General features: G+C 41.8%; 1 protein-coding gene across 2 annotated transcripts in view; it reads right to left on the bottom strand.

Moving 5' to 3' along the window:
- The window catches only part of Sol1 (CUB domain-containing protein Sol1), a 314,064-nt gene that overhangs the window by 268,421 nt on the left and 25,157 nt on the right, over positions 1–20,486 (bottom strand). For both annotated transcript variants that reach the window (XR_015290526.1, XM_086902370.1), the window contains exon 2: positions 2,824–2,890. Coding sequence is in view for 1 of the 2 variants with exons in the window: in XM_086902370.1 (XP_086758496.1) it covers positions 2,824–2,890 (67 nt within the window). In the remaining variant the exon portion in view is untranslated. The remainder of the gene's footprint in view (positions 1–2,823; positions 2,891–20,486) is intronic.

The following is a 20,486-nucleotide window of genomic DNA, read 5'->3' as shown; positions in this document are numbered from 1 at the left end:
CAATCGATAAAGCAATTTCTCTTCCCTCCCACGTGACTGGCATCACGTCAAAAGCGGATACATACTTTATAAACGGCTGACACGATTATTCACCCTCGAAACGATCGCTTAATATTAACAATTTCTTCGCTGCACGATATTATTCCTTTATCCATCTCAAACCTTGCCCGCCCGTCACAACGAAACAAATCCTTTCGAGTATTCCTGTGATCCCTTTTATAAAAAAAAAAACTTCCAAACTTGCTTCATCTTTCGGGAATCAATCCCCTCGAAGAGAGCGGAATGCGGTCGAGAGCGACAAACTTTTGGGTAAGGAAACTCGGAGGGTAACGAGGCGGGCTCGTGAAACAATCGAAGGAAACCGCGGCGTTGCCAATCCTTCCATTCTGAAAGAGAGGTGTTGCCGATCGAGCATTTTTCCATTCGACTCGATCCGCGCGAACGTGGTCCAAGTTTTCGGATATTATTAAAGTTGGAGGCGGTATAGGAGCGTAATGGGGAACTTTTGGCCCGCGGCTACATCGAGATTTCTCCCGCGGAATTATTCGGCGCGACAACCGAATTGATTAGATCTAAACTTCGCGCGCGCCATATTGCGGCCGACGAATTATCGCGGCGGTTACACGGCGAGGCGAAACTTTCTCGGGACGGATTCTCGAATTACAAGAAATCCTTTAAATTGCTAAAAACTTCCTCCCCTCCTGTGTATCTCGGCCCCTTTTTCTCGCTGCTAAAACTTTTCCTTCTCCCAATTTTTCCCAAATTTGTCCGATCGATCCTCTTTCACGATTTACGCGCGATATGGTATTCGCCAAATTAACACTAAACCTACCGCGGCGCGGTCAAATGACCGTTTTTCAAATTTCCTTCAGAATTTCTTGTGTACAAAGTTATCGCCATATGACTTATTGACTTTTTCTTATAATGTAGATACAACCCATTTTTCGATATTCACGACTTTCTGTATCGTTTACTTCGCGAATCCAATTGGCTAAAATCTCTTTCTATATCGAGATACGAATGTTTCTTTGCATTTTTGACCGCTCACGGTAGGAATAGGTATACATGAAATGTCGGTAGGTTCAGTGTTAAGAAAGGATCGCGCACGTCTAATGGAACTTGGTACTTTTCTCTCCGACCGAGCGGCAAGTTTTTTCCATTTCTCTTTCTTTCCTTTTTCGCCAACTTCGTTGGATCTTCTTTTCTTTCTTTTTTTCTCTTCATTATTGCGAATTTGTCGAGGGTGTATCCAAGCTTCCCGCGATTTTTCGGAGAGAACATCTTATCGGAATAATGGAAAACGCGGGGAGAAGGAAGAATATTTGGAACGATGATTGGAAGAATAAAAATCGTGTGGCTGCGATCATAACCCGGGGGAGAGGGCTAATTAAGATAGAGTCCGGATTAATACGAATAATCTCTCGAATATCGTTAAACGAAATGGAACGCGCCCATACATTTGCGATTTCACGAGGAGAAGGAAAAATTGATGTTTCCGCCAATTATATTCCACTCCACCGCGCTATAATCAGCTGCCTAATGCCAATCTCGAATTCGAATGGATGGAACAAGAGGGATGATTCTTGATCAACGTTCTAAATTCGTCGTTGAACACTAATCTCGACACGAATATTATATTACCCGTCGAATATTACGCACCGAATTAACACGGGGCTCGACGAGCTTTTCAACGCTTCGAATTAACGCAATTTTATTTCAGCCGTCGACTTGTTATTAATCGTTATTTACACGAGCGGAATGTGTCGTTATCGCGGATTACCACGTCTCGTCCGTTTTCACAAATCAAAGAATGTTTATCGTGATTACGTTTCGCTCGGGATAATTATTCACGCGTAAAAGTACGAGTTACTTTCGGTATGCAACGGGTATACGTAATTTATGTTATTATTGCTCCCCCGGGGGATCATTATCCCGTTTAATAACTAGAAATATGAGTATAATGTACGCATATAACGATCTCGTTTCGAAACGTTTCGCTTTATCTTTCGGCCGTTATTACTTTTTATACTGTATTTTTGAAATTGAAATATTCGGAACTCTCGAATCGTATAATAAGCGGACGATGGAAGCCGCTGGAAAAGAATAGTTTAAAATCTGTAATTAGCGAAGAAAATAATTAAGAAAGAAAATTAATTTAACTTTTATGAAATCTCGTTGTTACGGTTCTTGGCAAAGTAGAAGAGTGTTTTCGGCCTGGATATGTTGCCTGGATACGTCTTACTTGTGTGAATTAGGCACAGGGCATCGATCGATCTCATCGGTTCATGGAAAACTGGCCTGGATATTAGATCGATGTCCACTCGCGACTTCATAGACTTTGATCCTTTCTTCGAATATTACTGCGTTCTAACCGGTTCGATATGTGAGTTTAACGATTCGAATAAAAGGAAGAGAAGATTCTGAGAAATTAATTCCGGCGAAGTTTTAGAAAACTCGTAATAAATAAATTTAACAACGCGCCTGATTGTTATTGCCGTTTAATAATTAATTTGTGACAATTATTCCATATCATTTAGTAATATTTCAACAAATTGCAATTTAATCGAATCGACGTGTCCGCCGTTCGTATTATAAATATCGATACGCGTGCACACACGGGGTGTCTGTTTTAAATCGATTACGAGGAAAAACAGAACGGAAAATATTATACGAAAATTTAACGAAAATCGAAACGATTTCATCCATCGATTCTATTAAAAATCGCGAACAACGAAGGAGCAAAGTGCGAGAACGTTTAAAAAAACGTTTAAAAAAAAAGTTGTAACAGAAAAGTATTAAGCAAAAAAAAAAAAAGTTTGTTACCTGGATTCACGGCGTGGCAGTGGTCGAGGAGCGGCAGCCAACAGAGCAGTAGCACCGCTCTCTGCATCTGAAAGCAAGCAATCGAAAACATTCTTCATTTTTAATTCCTATTCAACATTCCGATATATAATTACGCGATTGATCGAAACGGGCGATAAAAGCGGCAACAACGAATCGTTAATCGGAAGGAGAAAAACCGCATTCGAATCAATGAACGGAACGAGGACGGTTCGAAGAATGGAGAGAGAGAGAGAGAGTAGGACTCGTTTATAAGGGAAACGATGCTCGACGCGTCGATAAAGAAGGGAATCGATCGACCGATCGATCGGGGAGCGTAACAATTTCGGATTATGGTATCCACGTGTAATGGTCGAGAATTGTGCATTTTCCATCCCGGGATCGCCTTCGAAATATCGCACGGATGGATACCGGCTTTTCCAGCCCCGGTGTTGTTGGCTTTAAGTGGATTTAGCCGCGCGAGATCGCCTCCACATTCGGAACCAATCGATGGTGCAATTTTAATGAAGCCCCCGTCATTTCCTTAATTCATATTTACGGCCCCGCTATTCGCCGGGATTAAACGCGCGCTCCTGTTTCCTACTTCTTTTCAAACTTGTTCCTCTGTTTTTCTTTCTTTCTTTTCTTTCTTTTTCTCTCTCTCTTTCTCTCTCTCTTTAAGATACTCCACACGCGTCACGTCGTTCAACCTCGCGTTCGTTAGAACCGTGGAACCGTGAATAACGGCCACCGTCGTTCAACCTGGACAACCGTGATTAAAGCCTCTTCCTCCTTGAAAAGGAAAAAAGTTCGATAAATATCGATGTCGTTTAATGAAGCGGATAATAAACGATGTCGCGGCCAATTCGGGTGAAAAATAAAAAGACTGCAACGGATCGATATACGTCCATACGAATCCCCGTTAACAAGAAATATAGAATATCTCGCGTGCATGCAACCGTACGACGCGTGGCGTAAGAACGTGCATCGAATTTATTTACTTATTTCTTTTTTTTTTTTTTTTTTTTACTTCGACAGTGGTGAAAATTTTGCGTTCCTCCTCTCGTCGGAGGGAGACTTAAAATTCCACGCGCACGCCGCTTCGAATCAATTTGACAAATCGGTCGTTTCGTTCGTTCCGCCAAGGATTCCACCTCCCCACCATGTTTAACAACTGAAAGTCTGGCCCTGGTCGTGGAAAATTCACTGTACGCCGCCTCTCGCACGGCTGCCTTCGCGCATGCGGACGCCGGTCGTGCGTGTACGCGTACGAGGTTCATTTGCTTTCGCTGGGAGCAGAGAGGATACAGGAGAATTACTCGTCGAGAGCATCCGCTACCAAGGATTGAGCGATCGGGAATGGCACGCCGACCGAATACGAATTTATTTCGAGGGAAAAAACGTCGTTCGTTTCTCCACGATTTTAAAGTAGAATAAAATTAACGTTTCACTTTTAGATATATAAAAAAAAAAGAAAGAAAGAAATGTTGAGGATATTCTTTGATAAATATTTCGCTCTCTTTCAAATCGGTACACCGTTTGGGCAAACACTTAAGATAGCGATATTTTTATCTTCTTTGAGGATTGAATCGGATGGAAGGAGTAGCCCGGGAAATACGCAAATATTTGCCCCGACGCCAACATTTTTTTCTTTACAGTTTCACCTGGGGGAGGATAGATTGTAAATTTGATTTACGCATTCAAATTGATATTACTGTGTGTAACTGGGGTAAAGTTTATCGGGTACACAAACTTCATCGCTGTGGATGGTAGCACGTTTACGTTTGCGAGGGGGAGAAAAAATGCAAAGGGAGAACGCGCTCTCCAATTTTTCAAATTTTTTATCTTTATCCTTATTAACATGATCGAGAACGCGCATAGATGTATATATCAAGGGGGAATCGAGAAAAACTGACCAGAAGTTGGCCGGAAACTTTTCGAAAACTTTTTATCAGGGGCGCGTTTTTAACTTGAATTTATGCCAGATAATTCTTATCTTAAAAGTTGGATAAATCGCGTCTTTAGAAACATTTTGTCCTCCGAATTTTCGTGGGCTTTGGACAATATTTTTAAACCGATAGAATTTTTCGTTCCGCCAATTATTCGAGCAAAAATTGCGCGCGCTTCTTAGTTTACGATAACGCAACTCCTCGAACAATCGACGAGAGTAATAATCTGAAATGAAACACGGTTACGTTATTACCGTGTAAGCTGGGGAAAAAATGGGGATAAACGTTTGTTAAATACTGTTCCAGCGGAAGATGAATCCACGATATTAACAAGTTGGAAAAACTATCTCCCCCACCAACGACAACCACTTCAACGTTGATCAAATACCCTTTTATATACGAATTGTATCCACTTGCGTTCCTTTTTATCCGCGTGCACGATCCCTTCGCATAATCCGTTCGTTAATTTCGTTTGTAAAAGGTACTTGGACGAACGGCGAACAAAACTCACTTTTTCCTCTCCTCATTCTCTCTCTTTTTTTTTTTTTTTTTTCTTTTCCTTTCCACAAATGTACACAACGACGTGAATCGCCGCGGTAATATCCGTTACGACAACGATTCCGAATAAAAGCGTGCACTCCTCTAAATAAACTCGGCTGCCAAGGTTCAGCCGACTCTACACTGGTGGTGGATACACAGCATTCGACATTGGTCGAACGTTGTTAGTTTCGTTTTCCAAGCTACACGAAATAGGCAGGACGGCTCGCTTACCGAGAGGCGAATGTGTGTTGTTTCGTGTAACCGGGACGGTTTGCAAGTCAAAGCAAGGTCACAAGCGAATCGCAAGAAGCGGTGAATGTATTTAAAAAAATAACGGTCTGTTTCATATTTTGCAGAATTGAATCGAAATTTCAAGACCTTGATTTTTTACACTTCAAATAATCTTCAACGTTCCATCTTAAACGTTATCTGTCAACGGTTAAAGAAGTTCGGTTATGTTATGTATAGCTTGTTTTACTCATTGAAATATTTAAATCATCTCAGATTACTTTCACATGTTGGGGTTTTCCACACAGGATAGCACTGTCCACTGATTACACGCGGATACTGTGAAATGGCGCGACTCGAAGCACGTTTCGAAGCTACACGTGGGTGGAATCCGGCCTAGATTTTTCATGAACCCCTTTTCCTCCGCGAAATGGAATAAATTAACATCCGAAATCTCTGAACTCTTTGAGCGGCTGCCCCTGAGAACTCCAATAAAACTGGCGTATAACGATAAATAGAATGGCGAAAGGAGTGGCCGCGGCTTTACCCTCGCGCTTTAATAAGCGTATATCCGACGGGAAGTTTTCAATCGAGGAGAAATATTGGCGTTTTATTTTTTTACCATGGAAAATTGAAACTTTATAAAGGGAGAATACGAGTGGTTTCTTCCGCGTAATGATTTATAAATATATAACATGATGAATAAGAAATCACGCGTTAAAAATAACAATTATTTTCTAATTAAACAACACGGTAATCGTAAACGTTACGTGTTGGCGAAAATCTTGTTCAAAATTACCTGTACAATCGAGCCTAGAATCAGCTCGATGTGAAAAGGCTCGTGTCGTGCGCGACCTACGAGTGTACCTAGTTCACTGTTGAAACGAAGTGACAAAGTGGCAGGGGCAACAGGAGTCTCGCTAGGACCGCCTATCCCCACTTTAGACGCTTTGTTTACAATCCGCACGGTATACACAGTACTTGGAACAGCTATAATTTGAACGCTCGAAATCAACGCTAAAATTTATTTTCCTTTACAATATGTTTAGCTTATTCGTATACGTACAATTATTATACCAGGCTGAAAAGGAAAATGCGTGTGAAAACAGGCGTTTCCTCCTGCATTAACCAAACGAAAGACCAAACTCGTTTCCGAGCAGTTCGTGGTTATAGGAGAAGAAGATTGGTGGTATAAGAACGGCGAGAGAGAACTGCGTTGATACTTGCCCTCGACGCTGCCTCGAAATTGTATTAGCGTCGACTTGGGTCCATGCAAGAAGTAGGCCGTTCCAGTTGCGTTCTCTCTCGCGGAGTGGGAAACGCGGCAAAGGTCAAAAGTGCATGAATTGTTGCGAAGTGCCTCGGTCCTCCACTCGGTAAAGCGGTACAATGCGATCGGTGACCCCGTTTCGCGTTGTCGGCCTGAAAACCACCGGCGACTGCTGACATTGCTGAAAAGCGACACGATCAACTATATATATATATATATTTCTTCGCCTTTATTTTTCTTCTCCCCTCCTTTCTCTCTCTCTTTCTTTTTACTCGCTTATTCTGTTTTCTTTCCCCCGCTTCTTTCTTTCTCCTTAGCGGAGCGAAACACCGGAGAGAATACTGGAGACAAGTCGATGGTTCTTCCAATTTTTCGAACTCCTTGTTTCGAATACGCGCATGGAGGCGATGGAATAATAATAACGAAGCAGTGTGCGTGAATCGGTGGTAAATTTTCCTTCTTTTTTGAACAAAGATACATGATACGGGTTTCGAGGATCGTTAATAAGAGAGAAAAAAGGAAGGGGAGAGTGGAAAATAAGATTTATACGTGAATGAAATTTATCACTGTTGAACGTGTCGCTTTATGCATTAGCGATGAGGTCGGACACGATTCTTTCGAGCGTTATTTACGATGTCCCTTCTTGTCCTTCCAAGTGAGATAGATTTCAACGTTTCCCCGTTTTTTCTTGGAATTTCGCATTACACCATTTCCACCGTATTCTATCGCGGGTAAAAAGCCAGTCGAGTCGACGGGAACAAAGAGCGACTCTTTCGTGAACGGCGATCAACAATGGCGCGCAGCTTTAAAAAGGAATGGTCAAAATGTTTCAAGAAATACGACACGTTTTCGCGTCAAATTCTTTTTCTCCGATCTAACTGAATCGAATTAAAAAATCGGATCGTTTCTCCGGATCCAACTCGATCCGATCGACAATCGAGAAATTGGTCACAAGCGGAAATTCACGACATCGCCTGTTCCATTATTTTTTTGTAATCGCGTCAAAAAATTTACGAAATGACTTATCACAGAAAAAAATTTTTATACGGTAAATAAAGGGACAGATTTATAGGGGAGACGCGTGTTGTATATAAATATTCTCCTCAAATTTGTTTTCGTCGTGCATACGTCGCAAAGGTGTAATATAGTTGTAAATATAATCATATCTCATCAGAGGAACCGTTGCATAGTAAAGAGGTAAGTTGTTTACCGTAATGCATAAATATTTATCTTAAATTTTTGCAAGTTTACTATGCGACAACGCTTTACTTTTCGAATCTCTGGGGATTGATGGAATTAATTAATAATCGACGATATCGATTTACATATAAAGTAAATTGCCAACAACGCGGCGCTGTTAAAATAACAATAATAGAATAAATTAATATAATTATAAATTAACGTACAATCGATATAAACGCAGCATCAAGACAACGTAACGTTTTTAACTTCGTTCGAAATTATAAAGTGGAGAGAGAGAGAGAGAGAGAGAGAGAGAGAGGGAGAGAGAGAGAGAGAGAGAGAGAGCAGCTTTGACGGAAAATCGTATTTTCGTGATACGAATAACAAAGCAGACCATGCTTCGTTCACAGGGCATCGAAAGTCGAAGAAAAATGGATCGAGCGGCGTGTTTAATTTTAAATAACGTAACGTTCATTCGCGATCGAAGATCAATAATAAACGAGTAATTGAAAAGTTTCACGTTAAAAAAAAAATCGAGCCTAAATTTATATTCCTTATTTCTATTCGCGGGGAGAGGGAAAGATGGCGTCGATTTTCAAGCAGAGACACGTACGTACCATCGTATATCGTCGTCGAAGAAAATCACGAGCACACACTCGTACGTATCTCTCTAAACGAGAGTTATCGCGAATGATGGAAACTCGCGACCGAGAGAAAACGATTCGCCCGATATTTCGCCCTCGATTCCATACCTTTATTTATTCCTCTATCTCTTCCAGCTTCGAAACGATCGACCTGCTGCTCGAGGAGTAATGATAGATTCGTATGCCGATCTAATCGCGAACGTGTTACACGAGACGATTTCGCGAAAGAATTGCCGAAATACGGCTCGAAACGGAAGAAAGAAAGGAGGGTTGTGCATTTATCGATTTGGACTAAACAGGGATTAATTTCAGGAAAAATGGAATTGTATTAATATAGAGATTTGTATTGATGCTCGATGAGCTTTCGAAAATATCCTCCCCGATTATTATTTGTCATAATGTCAATCGGAAATATCGGAACGTGATTCAATAACGGCCTCGTTACTCTACCGAAATTCGTCCGAAACGATTTTTCACCATTCTACGCTTCAATTAGTAACGCTTTGCTATCGACATCCTGTATTTCGTAATGCTTTTTCCGATGGATTTGATATACGGGATTAGCGCAAATTGCAGATCGACAGATCGACACACACACACACATATATATTTTTTCGATCCAAGACAAACGGGACAAACGGTTTATTTTCCAAGCCAAATTACGTCAAATCGAGTTGATATTAATCTTTCTATCCGGTGGATATACGTGTTCTTGCGCAGGCTGGTGCTCGACCAACATTCGCCGAGTTTTGAAAGGGTGTACCATTTCGGTGGTGCACGAGCGAAAACAATACTTTCTCCGAAGCAAAGCGCGTCCCCCCGGAAACTTTCAGCTCGAGTTTCAAGCGCGTGTATAAGCGGCTCGCTACACTGCCTGCTGGAAACCAGCAGGAAGAAATATTTTCGCCGGTACATTGTTTGCGCGTCAGGTCACGAGCAACGCTTTCTCACGAGTGACATCCTCGCACGGTGTGTGCACAGACGTTGGATAGGCTCGCCCATCCTTTTTATTGCCCCACCGCTCTTTGTCCCCCAAGCAGAGTGGAAAATGACAGGGTGTGTCGCGCGACCCCGCCAACAACGAAATATTATATCGAGTTTTATACGATTCCTCCAAAGTGCTTTTTCGCGACTCCGTCGTCGTCTTGGACATTCTTCAGTCGATCGAATGTTCGAGCGATGTTAATTCCTTTGGGCGATAGGATTCCGAGGTAAGGCGACTCGTGTGTTTACGTGCGAATTGAGCGTCACTGGACGCGTGACGATCGTTGTCTCGTTTCGTTTTTTGTTCCTCTTTTCGACCGTCACGGCACAGTGAGCTCAGTGTAGCGGAACGAAGGAACTTTTTTCCTATTACTTTTGGTCAAATCGTTTCACAACGTATCCCCTAATAGACAGAATCCGGTGGAGAATATCTTTTTTCAAGTGTGATGATTCGTAAAGCACGATCGATATTCGAAAATAGAGCGTGAAAATAGAGAATTGATTAGTTTGTTGGTTCACGTCTCATCGATGATTCGAGTCACGTCCTTTGCGATGCGTCTCGGGAGGCGGCGGCGTGTTTCCCGAATCTAGGGAATTAAATCGATGGGATTGTATAAATTTGTCCAAGAGATTCGTTTGAAAAAGAAAAACTATAATTTTTCGAAATAATCAAAATCCAATTTCACGAGCAAGATTAAAAGTTGAAACAGCGATTCTCTTGGTCTGGAACGAACACGTTTTGTTCCCCGTAACTTCCCGTTCGTTGTAACAACCAACGTAATTCGGTCGCGAATTCGGTCGACCACTGCCCCTCCCCCTCTCTTGACAACAAGATTCTGACTTTCGCGATGAATAGCGGAATGCGTGATGCGAATTCCGACCGACTGGCATTTTTAATTAATAAAGTATGCCAGGGACACGACGCTATTTTTTTTTTCTGCCACTTTTATGCATCGCGTCGCTGCGCAAAACAGTTTCACGCGCGGTGTATCATCGTTCCTCGGATCGGTTATCTTACCGATTACTACTCGCGTGTAAATTCGCTCGCACGTTAATTCTCCTTGTGTAAACAAACATCGATCGTTTTTAACGCGCAAAAAACGATGCTTTGTCGCGACGCGTTAAATTACACTTTCAGAAATTTTTTTTCCTCCCGAAATCGAAATTTCGTTGCTCGAAAAACGATCGAACAAATCGAAATTATTAAGGGAGGGAGTGAAATAGATTTCTCTTTTATCGCGATGCTTGGATAGAACAATCAGGAAATTAAACTAAAACGAATCTTCCTCTTCTTCCTCCTCCTTCTCCTCCTCTTCTCGCTTTTTATTCTCCGGATATTAGTTCAAAGAATTGACATCTCGCTCGAACGTTGTTCCGATTAAATTCCTTTCGTTTTTTTTTTAAACAGCGCTTTTCGTAAACAGTGTAATTAGAAGAAATTTGTTCCAAGGATAAGATCGATCTTCGGTGTCGAAGTTGAAGGAAGGATTATAAATCGCGCGAGCCAGAAAATGGACACGACGTTCGAAGGCGTATTCTTTTCACGGGAAATCCGGTATCAGCGATATTGTTGCAACAACACGATACGAGCGGATCGATCGGTGGGGAAAAGGCTTTCAACGAAAGCCTTCTTCTTCTCCCCCTATGAACTCGGCACTCGGTTCATCGACTCGATAAATTATGCTCGCAATTATGAAAACGGCATCCGCCAAACCTCGAAAATTTGGATTCATTGCGCGCACGAATTTATATCGTGTTTGCGTTGCGTCCAAATATCCTGTCCTAAAATTCTCCCACTCTTACGTTTATTCGTCCGTGTCAATATTTGTTTGCCGCCGTTGGTTTAAACGAGCGTGATTATCGTTAATCATCGAGACATCGAAGCGAAAATTAAGGGAGGGGGGGAGTTTCGAGTGTCGACGTAGAGTGGTGAAAAAATTGAATCCTTCGTTTTTTCGCGAGAATAAAAAAAAAAAAAAAAAAACTTGGAAAATTCGCGCGAGCGCGGTTAAACGCAAACGAAGGTTCAAAAGGACAACACAGATTGATTGAACATGCGGCCGTCACACGCGTGCCGATGCGTGAGAGGCGGTGTTTGCTTTGGATCTCGTTCAATTTGAATTTTCAATAGATTTCGAGGCTATATAGGGGTCTGAGCTGACCTCTGAGGGAACAGAGCAGCGTGCTTTCGACGTTGTGTCAATAGGAAAAGAGGTGATCGTGATACACACCCGAATTGAAAATTTATTTGCCGAATCAGGTGATTTTTTTCCAACCTGAGAAAAATCGAGAACGTTCCCAAAACGATGTTCTGTTTCTGATTTTAAATCGTGATTTTCTTCTTAATCAACGATCGTGAAACGCAAACTTTTTCTAATGTAATTCGAATTAATTAAGTAATCGAGAGAAGAACATTGCGATCGATCGGCTGGAAAGCACAGGTGGCGCGAATACCGTGATTTTGGCCCGAAATAAATCATCTAGGAAATAATTTACACGAGCTAAACTTTGCCCTTTCCAAGCCCATCGATGGTGAAAGATGCTCGCGTTTGCAACGAGCGTGCAAAATTACCAATGAAATTCCAGAGCAAGAAATCGAGAAGATGAAGCGGTTTCGACAAACGTTGAGTCAAACCCATCACTCGAATCGTTTAAAAATCTTTGAGCAGTGGGTTTGAGCCGACGATTCGCAAAAAAGGTGAAAATATCGCTCTGCAGCAAACCATCGAATTAAACCCATCACTCGAATCCTTTAAGAAATGTTCGAGCGAAACACGTTGCGGTAAAGGCATCGAATTGATGCCTCTAAGCCAATGATTCACAAAGAGCTGAAACTTACTCTGCCACTTGCAGCGTTGTGCACCACTTGAATCCTTTAAGAATCTTCGAGCGAGAGATGTTGTGCGGTGGAGGCAACATCGAATCGAGCGATGGGTTTAATCCGATGATTCACAGAGAGCCGAAACATTAAACATTTCTGTTGCTTGCGCGAGTCATTAAGTTAAACCCATCACTCGGATCCTTTTAAGAATTTTTGAGTAAAACACCGAATCGAGCGATGGATTCGAGCCAATGATTCAAGCCATTTTCAACGTTGTGCAAACCATCGAATTAAACCCATTACTCGAATCCTTTAAGAATCTTTGAATAAAACATGTTGCGGTAGAGGCATCGAATCGAGCGATGGGTTTAAGCTGATGATTCACAAGGGGTTATTATCTATCGTTGTGCAAAACATCGAATTATGTCAGGATAAAGAATATATATAGAATCGAGCGATGGGTTTAAACCAATGAAAATCGCAAAGGATGGAAACGTCCAATTCCATCGTTGTGCGAACCGTTGCGATCGAGTTAAAACCACGATTCGAGCCGTGCTGCTAGCCAACACGTTTCACCACGTTGTGTTGAGGTTTTACGGAACAATGGCCGTTCCAAGTTTCGAACGACTCGCAAAACGCGGCGAAGATGGTAGAAAGAACGGGAACTAACGAGTACTCTTATTTACTTTGCGCCACGGGATTTTCCCCGCTACCGAGGGTATACGATCGGTGGTATATCACCGTCTGGCTATAAACATATAACTCCCTCTCGCGAGGGAAATGCGGCGAGGAAACTCTGCCCTCGTTCCTCGATGCATCTTTCAAAAGGTCTCGACTTCTTACGACCGAATTGAAACTATACACGCGGATATGGTATAACTGCGAAATATTTGATATATAACAGCGAATGGATAATTCACCGATTGAACGATAAATCCGTTCGATATTTACACCTCCACGTACATCTTCCACTGTAATATACGTTAGAAATACGACAGGTTAATTCGTTAGAAATATGAAATTTTCTATACTTTGTAAAAATTTCCTACCTTCGAAGAGCAAACAATTAGAATTTCAAACAACTCGATGAAATTGATTCGTGCTCGCCGCAAAGAGAAGAAAGAAAGTTCTTAATATAATATACCCTTCTATTCGTTTTAATATTTATATATCCACTGCTACTTTTTTTACTTTTTCTTCAAACTTATCTCGCCTAGCTTGTCGCTCGTCACGAGCCACTTTTTAAAAGTCACTTTTTCTTCCTAGGCTACAAAAGAAAATATATACCCAACCAAGGGTAATTAGAGGACTTCTCGTGATGCGCGCGGTCGATATATGTGTAGCGATTAATGGAACAGCTCGAACATCATTATGAGAGAGCTCTGCCGGAAAGTGGAAAATCTTGGATCGAGATTTGAGCGCACGAAAATATTTCCTGTTGAAAAAGAAAAAAAAAAAAAAAAAGGTGGACGGAAAAAAGGAGGGAACATCGAGGGAACCACAACAAATGAGAAGAGATACGGTTAGCGTCTGCCAGGCATAACAGGGGGCGGGACGGTCGCAAAAAGGTTGATAGATTACGAAGAATTTACGAAGCGGAGCGATACTTTGGCCCATGTAAAAACAGAAAATTATACCCGAAGAAAACGCAGTCCCGTTTTCGATGTTCCAGGCCAGTGGAGAAATCCCGTCAACGCGACTCGATCTCTCGGTTATATCGTTTCGAAGGAAGAGAAAACGATACGAAGGGATAGACAGATAGACAGATAACCTTCGTTCTCTTTTTCCAAGGAAACGCGATAAAAGACGATCCAGGCAAAAATCAGTTCTCTCCAACGAAACGATAGACAGAATAAATGTTTATACACCTGTAACGCCGGGCGGCGAGCATCGATGCGCACTGAGAGCCGCGCATCCACCTCGATGCTGCGTATCGAAAGCAAACAGCCGAACAAAGCCCCTTTTTCGTCGACGAGAGCACCCACGAGAGAGAGAGAGAGAGAGAGAGAGAGAGAGAGAGAGAGAGAGAGAGAGAGAGAGAGAGAGAGAGAGAGAGAAAGGTCTCGATTTAAGGAGCCTATCAAATCGTCTCGCGAGAATATTTCCCCGATATTTTCTCGTCACGCATTTTATTTCCTTAGCATCGGAAATATGATTTCGACTCGAGCTTCTTAAATTAAATTTCGAGTTGAATTCTCGTACGTTGGTGCGATTTTGTCTCGTCGATATGTAAGTTTTGGGGCCGAAGTTCATTCGTCGTACAATACAAATATAACAGGAAAGCAAGCTCGTCTCGTTGATTCGTTTAATCCGTATAAAGCATAACAAAGAGCAAATATTTAACGATGTTCGTTCATATATAGTACACATACACACCGATATAGATATTTTATTTGCAATCGATTCGCACTTCGTGGAACCGGTCAATATTCAACAAATGGAAATCGCACCAGGCCAAGTGTACGGATTTATACACCGAGTTATTCTTATCGTTCCTTTTCAACCAGATGCGCATACATATGTTGCTTGCAGCTACTCGATAATTCGAAGAATTATTTCCAAGAAGAGAACGATACTTTCTCGCTTCATTGTTCTCTTTTCGCGGATCGAAAAGCGACGTTAAACGTTTCGATTCGAAAATCCTTCGAGACGAGGAGAGGAGAGGATGGATTCGAGCGGAAAAGAAAAAAAAAGAAAAAGAAGAGCTGACCGACCGAAGAAAGAATCTCTGATAGTGAAAAGGGAGAGAGTTTTTTTTTTTTCCTCATATTTTATACGCGGTCGAGTTGATCAAAGAGGAATATCGTCGATACGAGGGATCAGCGTGAAACTCAGCAGCGGAAGCAGATATTATACATCTGTCGGCGAAAGTTGGAAAGGTATCGAGGGGGTGAAAAGGAAGGCGAAGAAAGACACGGGAAATGGTCGGATGCGGTGCTCTACGACCGAGTCGTGCACACAAGGAAACGGATTGATCCCGAAAACGTTCGAGTCCCCTCGCTTTTGCAGTCGTCGCGCGCAATATACTGGATCAGACGTCGTCGTTTCCCCCCCAATGATCTCGAAAAGTAGGATGGACACGGAGAAAAAGAGGGGAAAGGAAAAAATTGGATAAATCAGAGAAGATGAATAAGTTTCGATTTATAAATTTCGTCTTTTTAAAATTCTCGCGAATGAAAACTTAAAGGCTGATCGAAACGAACGCGAAAAATCGACCATTCTTGGACTTGGTCCGAACATGATTTATATATATTAGGTGTGCAAATAAGTTCTTTCCCTCTTTTTCCCCAAATTCAAGATTTTATTACATAAATCGGGTACCCAATTGTTTCAGTCGAATAAATACCTCTTGTGACTCCCGATTCTCTGACTCATCGTCGTCGAACTTTCTCGATGCATCCACCAACGATCGTCCTCTTCCAAATTAAAATTTCGGCTTTAAATTTAAATTTGCTACGACTTTTCGCACGTTCCGCGAGATACAGCGTTCTCTGCCAATGGCGCGCGAACCATTTCGCTAGTTTCAACAGCCGATTTCCTAAACTGGAACGCGAAAAGTAAGCAGCGATGCTTCTCGCGCGCCATATCGCTCGAAATCGTTGCACGGGACTGGAAACTGTTAGAGCGCTCGTCACGCCTCTTCTTAAAAACGAAGAAGGAACGCTGTTTCAGATGGCGCCACGAACGAAGTAAAGCGATTCGAATTCGCGTGAGAAGTTACGATCGTGGAGAAAAAGGGGAAGGAATTTATTTGCACGCCTAATATTTGTCCATATTTGCGATGACATAGCGAACGAATTGACTTTAAAAAGTACGCGAATAGCTGGATAAATAACGTCTCGTAATTTACAAGAGAAGTTTGCCCATTGCAATAAAATATTTTCCCTTCCCTCTATAAATATTCCCGTATGTACCATTAATTCTTACACGCGTGTCAAGCCACGGTCAGAATCGATAGGGAGGAAAGAGAAGACTGTAAAACGAATAGGAAATATACGTGTATACGTAGCGAGTGTCTGTTGCAACTCGAACTCGTCACCATCGACTGCAAATAGAAGTAATATTTCGAGAACGTTGTTTTCGCTACATATTCGTTCTCGCGTTTAAAATTGAAGAAAATCAAAATTAAACACCGGCGGTGTTAAAAAATTCGAGAATAACTTCGGTTTAAACAGAGTCCACGATTTTTCCGCCCGACTACGCCTCTCTCGAATAGTCATTCAACGGCCGCCCTTTCTTTTCCACGTTCAATCACGATTGATAGGTGGACTTTTGTCGTCGTCGTTCTCGAAACCTCTGATTCGCCGTCCAGTCGAATGAGAGAGTAAAAATCCTGGCTGGAATCGACGATGCGCATCGCGACCAGTGTGGATGAGACTCGCCTAAGCGAAAACCGTGTCGAGCTTCTGTCTCATTATCTCGAGTGAAGCGGAGGGGTCGTTGAATCTCTAATTGAATCGACGAAGTTGTTTGTACGTCGATCCCGTTCCACGGAGGTTAAATGGATCGGAAACATTTTCTGCGGGCAATCGGAATTTCGAGTGGAATGATCGATAAACAGATGCATTCCTTCCCTTTTTTCGTGCGTTTAAGAAAGATTGGATCGGATGGATGAAGCGTTAAAAAGCATTAATCGGGAGTGAAATTTGCGACTTGTTCGCGATTACAACTCACGAATATTTTACCTCATCACCGTGTTAACTCGTGTCGAGACGTGTCAAAGGGATTGGATCGGTGCTGGTAGCTCTAACGCTTAATCCTTGATGAATTTTTAAATTCTTCTAAAATCGAGGCTCATCAGTTATTTCTTGCCCTCGGTTAGACTTATCAGAGCCAATTAAACGCATGTAATATCATGTGTATCACATTAGTGACACACCTTAGCAAATTGCCAATTTTAAAATAACCTTCTCTCATATTTCCTTTGCGTGTAATAACTTCTTTTTATTGTGTCAGTTTCGGAAGAAATATCAGATTCATTTTAGAAGAAGATTCTATCGACGAGGAGACCTTTCAAAAATTCAGAATGCGTGGAAATGAGAAAACGGGTCCCGAGCTGGAAATCCATATTAAACAAAGATAAATTGGAATCCTAATCCACTGCAATGATATTTGGATGTAAAGTGAAAAAACGGTACAAGTCCGTTTTTCCAACGGAATTATATACCTGAAGTGACGAGAAATGGATACTATTATACGATCTCGACCAAAAAGGAAGTAATTCGTTATTCTACTGCCAGAAGAAATTGATTAAGAAACGACATTGGTCGATAGACACGAACGCTATTGGCTGAATCCAAATCTCAACTCATATTGTTTTTAAAAAAAAAAAAAAATATTCGATCCCTACATTCGAACAATTTCTTCGCGAAATTTCAGAAAATTGAATAAATATCACATAGAATTATACAATTTCTTTTCTCGGCCAACAAATCAACTTTATCGAGAACGAATAATTCCAACGGGGATATAATAAAAAATTAGCGAGATTTCGAGGAGACCGAGCCGGCGTAACTCGGTTGATGAAATTATCCGTATATAGAATGGGACATATACCGGGTCGAATACTAAACTAAACCATAACTCACCGCGGCGATACCTTGGATTTCGCAGGAATCACCGCCGTTTTCATATGGACAGCTTCCCATTAATTCTGCTTACTCCGCTAATTATTTCACATTAATAATCGTATAACGAGGTTAGCTGTGATCAATCATGCGTCAACACTCGTCCCTCTCTGCCTTCGTTCCCACGATTACGGGGGGATAATCCGTGGGCGCAGTTATTCATACGACGCACGCGGACCTCGTTCCGCCTCTCTGCGCCTATACGTGCTTCTCGCCCGATGCCCAACCACAATGACAACAAACCCCTCCGATAATTAAGCCGCATCTGCCCCCCCCCCCTCCACCGCCTCCGCCTTTCGAGTTATCAATCGGCGGAATTCGAACGGAAAACGCACCATTCGAATGGCGCGCCATCCATCCTTTCCTCCGTGCGTTCAACACGTTGGCCGGGCAGCGTGATTTCGTCGAGTTCCTCACGGGGCCCAAATGGAAGGCCGTAAACAGAGCGGAAATAGTTTTAATATTTTTACCTTATATATTTTAATATAAAATTTAGGGATATATATTAGTTGTTAGTCTTCATTACACTGTATTCTGTAATATTGATTCTGAATTAGTTGTTTTCAGTGCCTCTACTTCTACTTCCTCGCTCCCCACTTCGTTCGTTTCCAAAGTCAATTTTAAGCATTTTGATGAATATACGTTTCTAATTGGCAACTTAAACTCAGCTCTATATTATCCTCCTATATTAACATATTTTAGATTTAGATTTAAAATTGTATAAAAATGCAGAATGATTCGCTAACAAATCATATTTGTCCCTCTTTTCTGTTTCTATCGTTCTTAAATTTTAAATTCTGCGATCCCAAAGTATATTTTATATTTCACTGCTTATTCCATTAAACGTTTCGAGGACGATTCTTATTATTGCTCGTTTCGTTATATTATTAGAGATGGAAGCAGAAGGATGAGTGGAAATTGAAGTACGAATCGCAAAATGACGCCTGTTGTATATCCGTGGGTGGATACCGTGGTGGATACACAACAGGTACCCTGTACTTTGACGGTCGATCGTGCGCGCCCGCCCACGAATCGTGCCGTGAATTATTAATTATCGCGGGGGAAAAAGGTCGAGGGGCAATTTTCCTAGCGGGTTGTTGGAAACCCTCGAGAATACGGGGGGTTTCGGCCTCCCTTATTGGATTCTTCCCCCTCTTCTAAGCAATGCATGAGAATCCGCTACTTTCGCGAGAACGTTCTCCTCCCCCTTCGCGATATTTTAAACCCCATCACGTAAACCCCCACGATTCGTTTCCCTCCTCGAGAGAGATACTTCGTTTCTCTCTTCCCCCCGCTTGCTCGCCAATTGATAAAGTGTTAAGAAACGTGCGTGTAACGAGTTTAATCGTCTCGTTTGAAATTCGTATGCGATTTAAAAGGAGCGAGTTTAAGAGAAATGGAATTGGAATGATTTTGAGATAAAAAAAATATGATATTTGGAGATTAACTTCTACGCTCTTCTCCTTTCATTCGCGTAAGAATGAATTATACGTACAACTATTTTATTTTATCAGGTTCGCACGTTCGATGGTGCAAGGGGAGGAGGTGGGCGGCGGAAAGTGGAGAGTTTCGTGGGTTGAAAACTACAAAAGGGGAAAGTTTAATGAAGGAAGAGAGAGAGAGAGAGAGAAATTTCCACCGATTTCCTTTCCCACCAGGGGTGTGGAGAGGTAGCCTCGTGGCCGAGAATAAGAATGGAACAAAAGAAGCATAGGGAAAAGTGAATGCATTTCCCTTAGAGAAACGATCGATCGAAGGGATAACGAAAAAGAGCATTAAATCGACTTTGAATGTTGCACGAACGCGGTGCCTGAACTGATGCTATTACTCGAAGGATCGCGCATTAGAATGGTGAATGGTGGATTTGTTTTAACTGTTTGCGGCACCGTTGCTGAATTCTATTCGATCCGTGTTCCGTTCTGGAAACCAACAATATTTTTCCTCCAATCCTTGCTTCTCGCGTGCAATGCGAATTAAAAGAGGGGGGGGGGATTAGAGGGATGGTTGCGTTGAAGGGCGAAGTTTCAAAGAATAACCCTACAAATGACTATAGTCGCACAAGATGCTTCTAAAATACTAAAAAATACTCGTGATATTTTAGACGCATCTTGTGTAGAGCGACTATAGTCAGTGGTAGTATTTTAGTGATATCTTATGCAGAGCGACTATAGCCACTCGTAGGGTTATTCATAAGATGTAGAGTATTCATAAGATGACCTTAGTCGCTCTGCACAAGATGCCTTTAAAATACTAGAAAATACTCTAAAATACTACGAGTGACTATAATCGCTTTGCACAAGATTCTTCTAAAATATTACGAATGACTATAATCGCTCTGCATAAGATGTCTCTAAAATATTACGAGTGACTATAAATACTAAAAAATACTCTAAAATATTACGAGTGACTATAATCGCTTTG

The sequence above is a fragment of the Apis florea genome, unplaced genomic scaffold (assembly GCF_048593485.1).
Source record: "Apis florea isolate Af1SG1 unplaced genomic scaffold, ASM4859348v1 contig_2272_pilon, whole genome shotgun sequence".
Lineage (NCBI taxonomy): Eukaryota > Metazoa > Arthropoda > Insecta > Hymenoptera > Apidae > Apis > Apis florea.
Note: the sequence above shows the minus strand (reverse complement) of the source record. Positions and strands in the feature narration are given on the sequence as shown.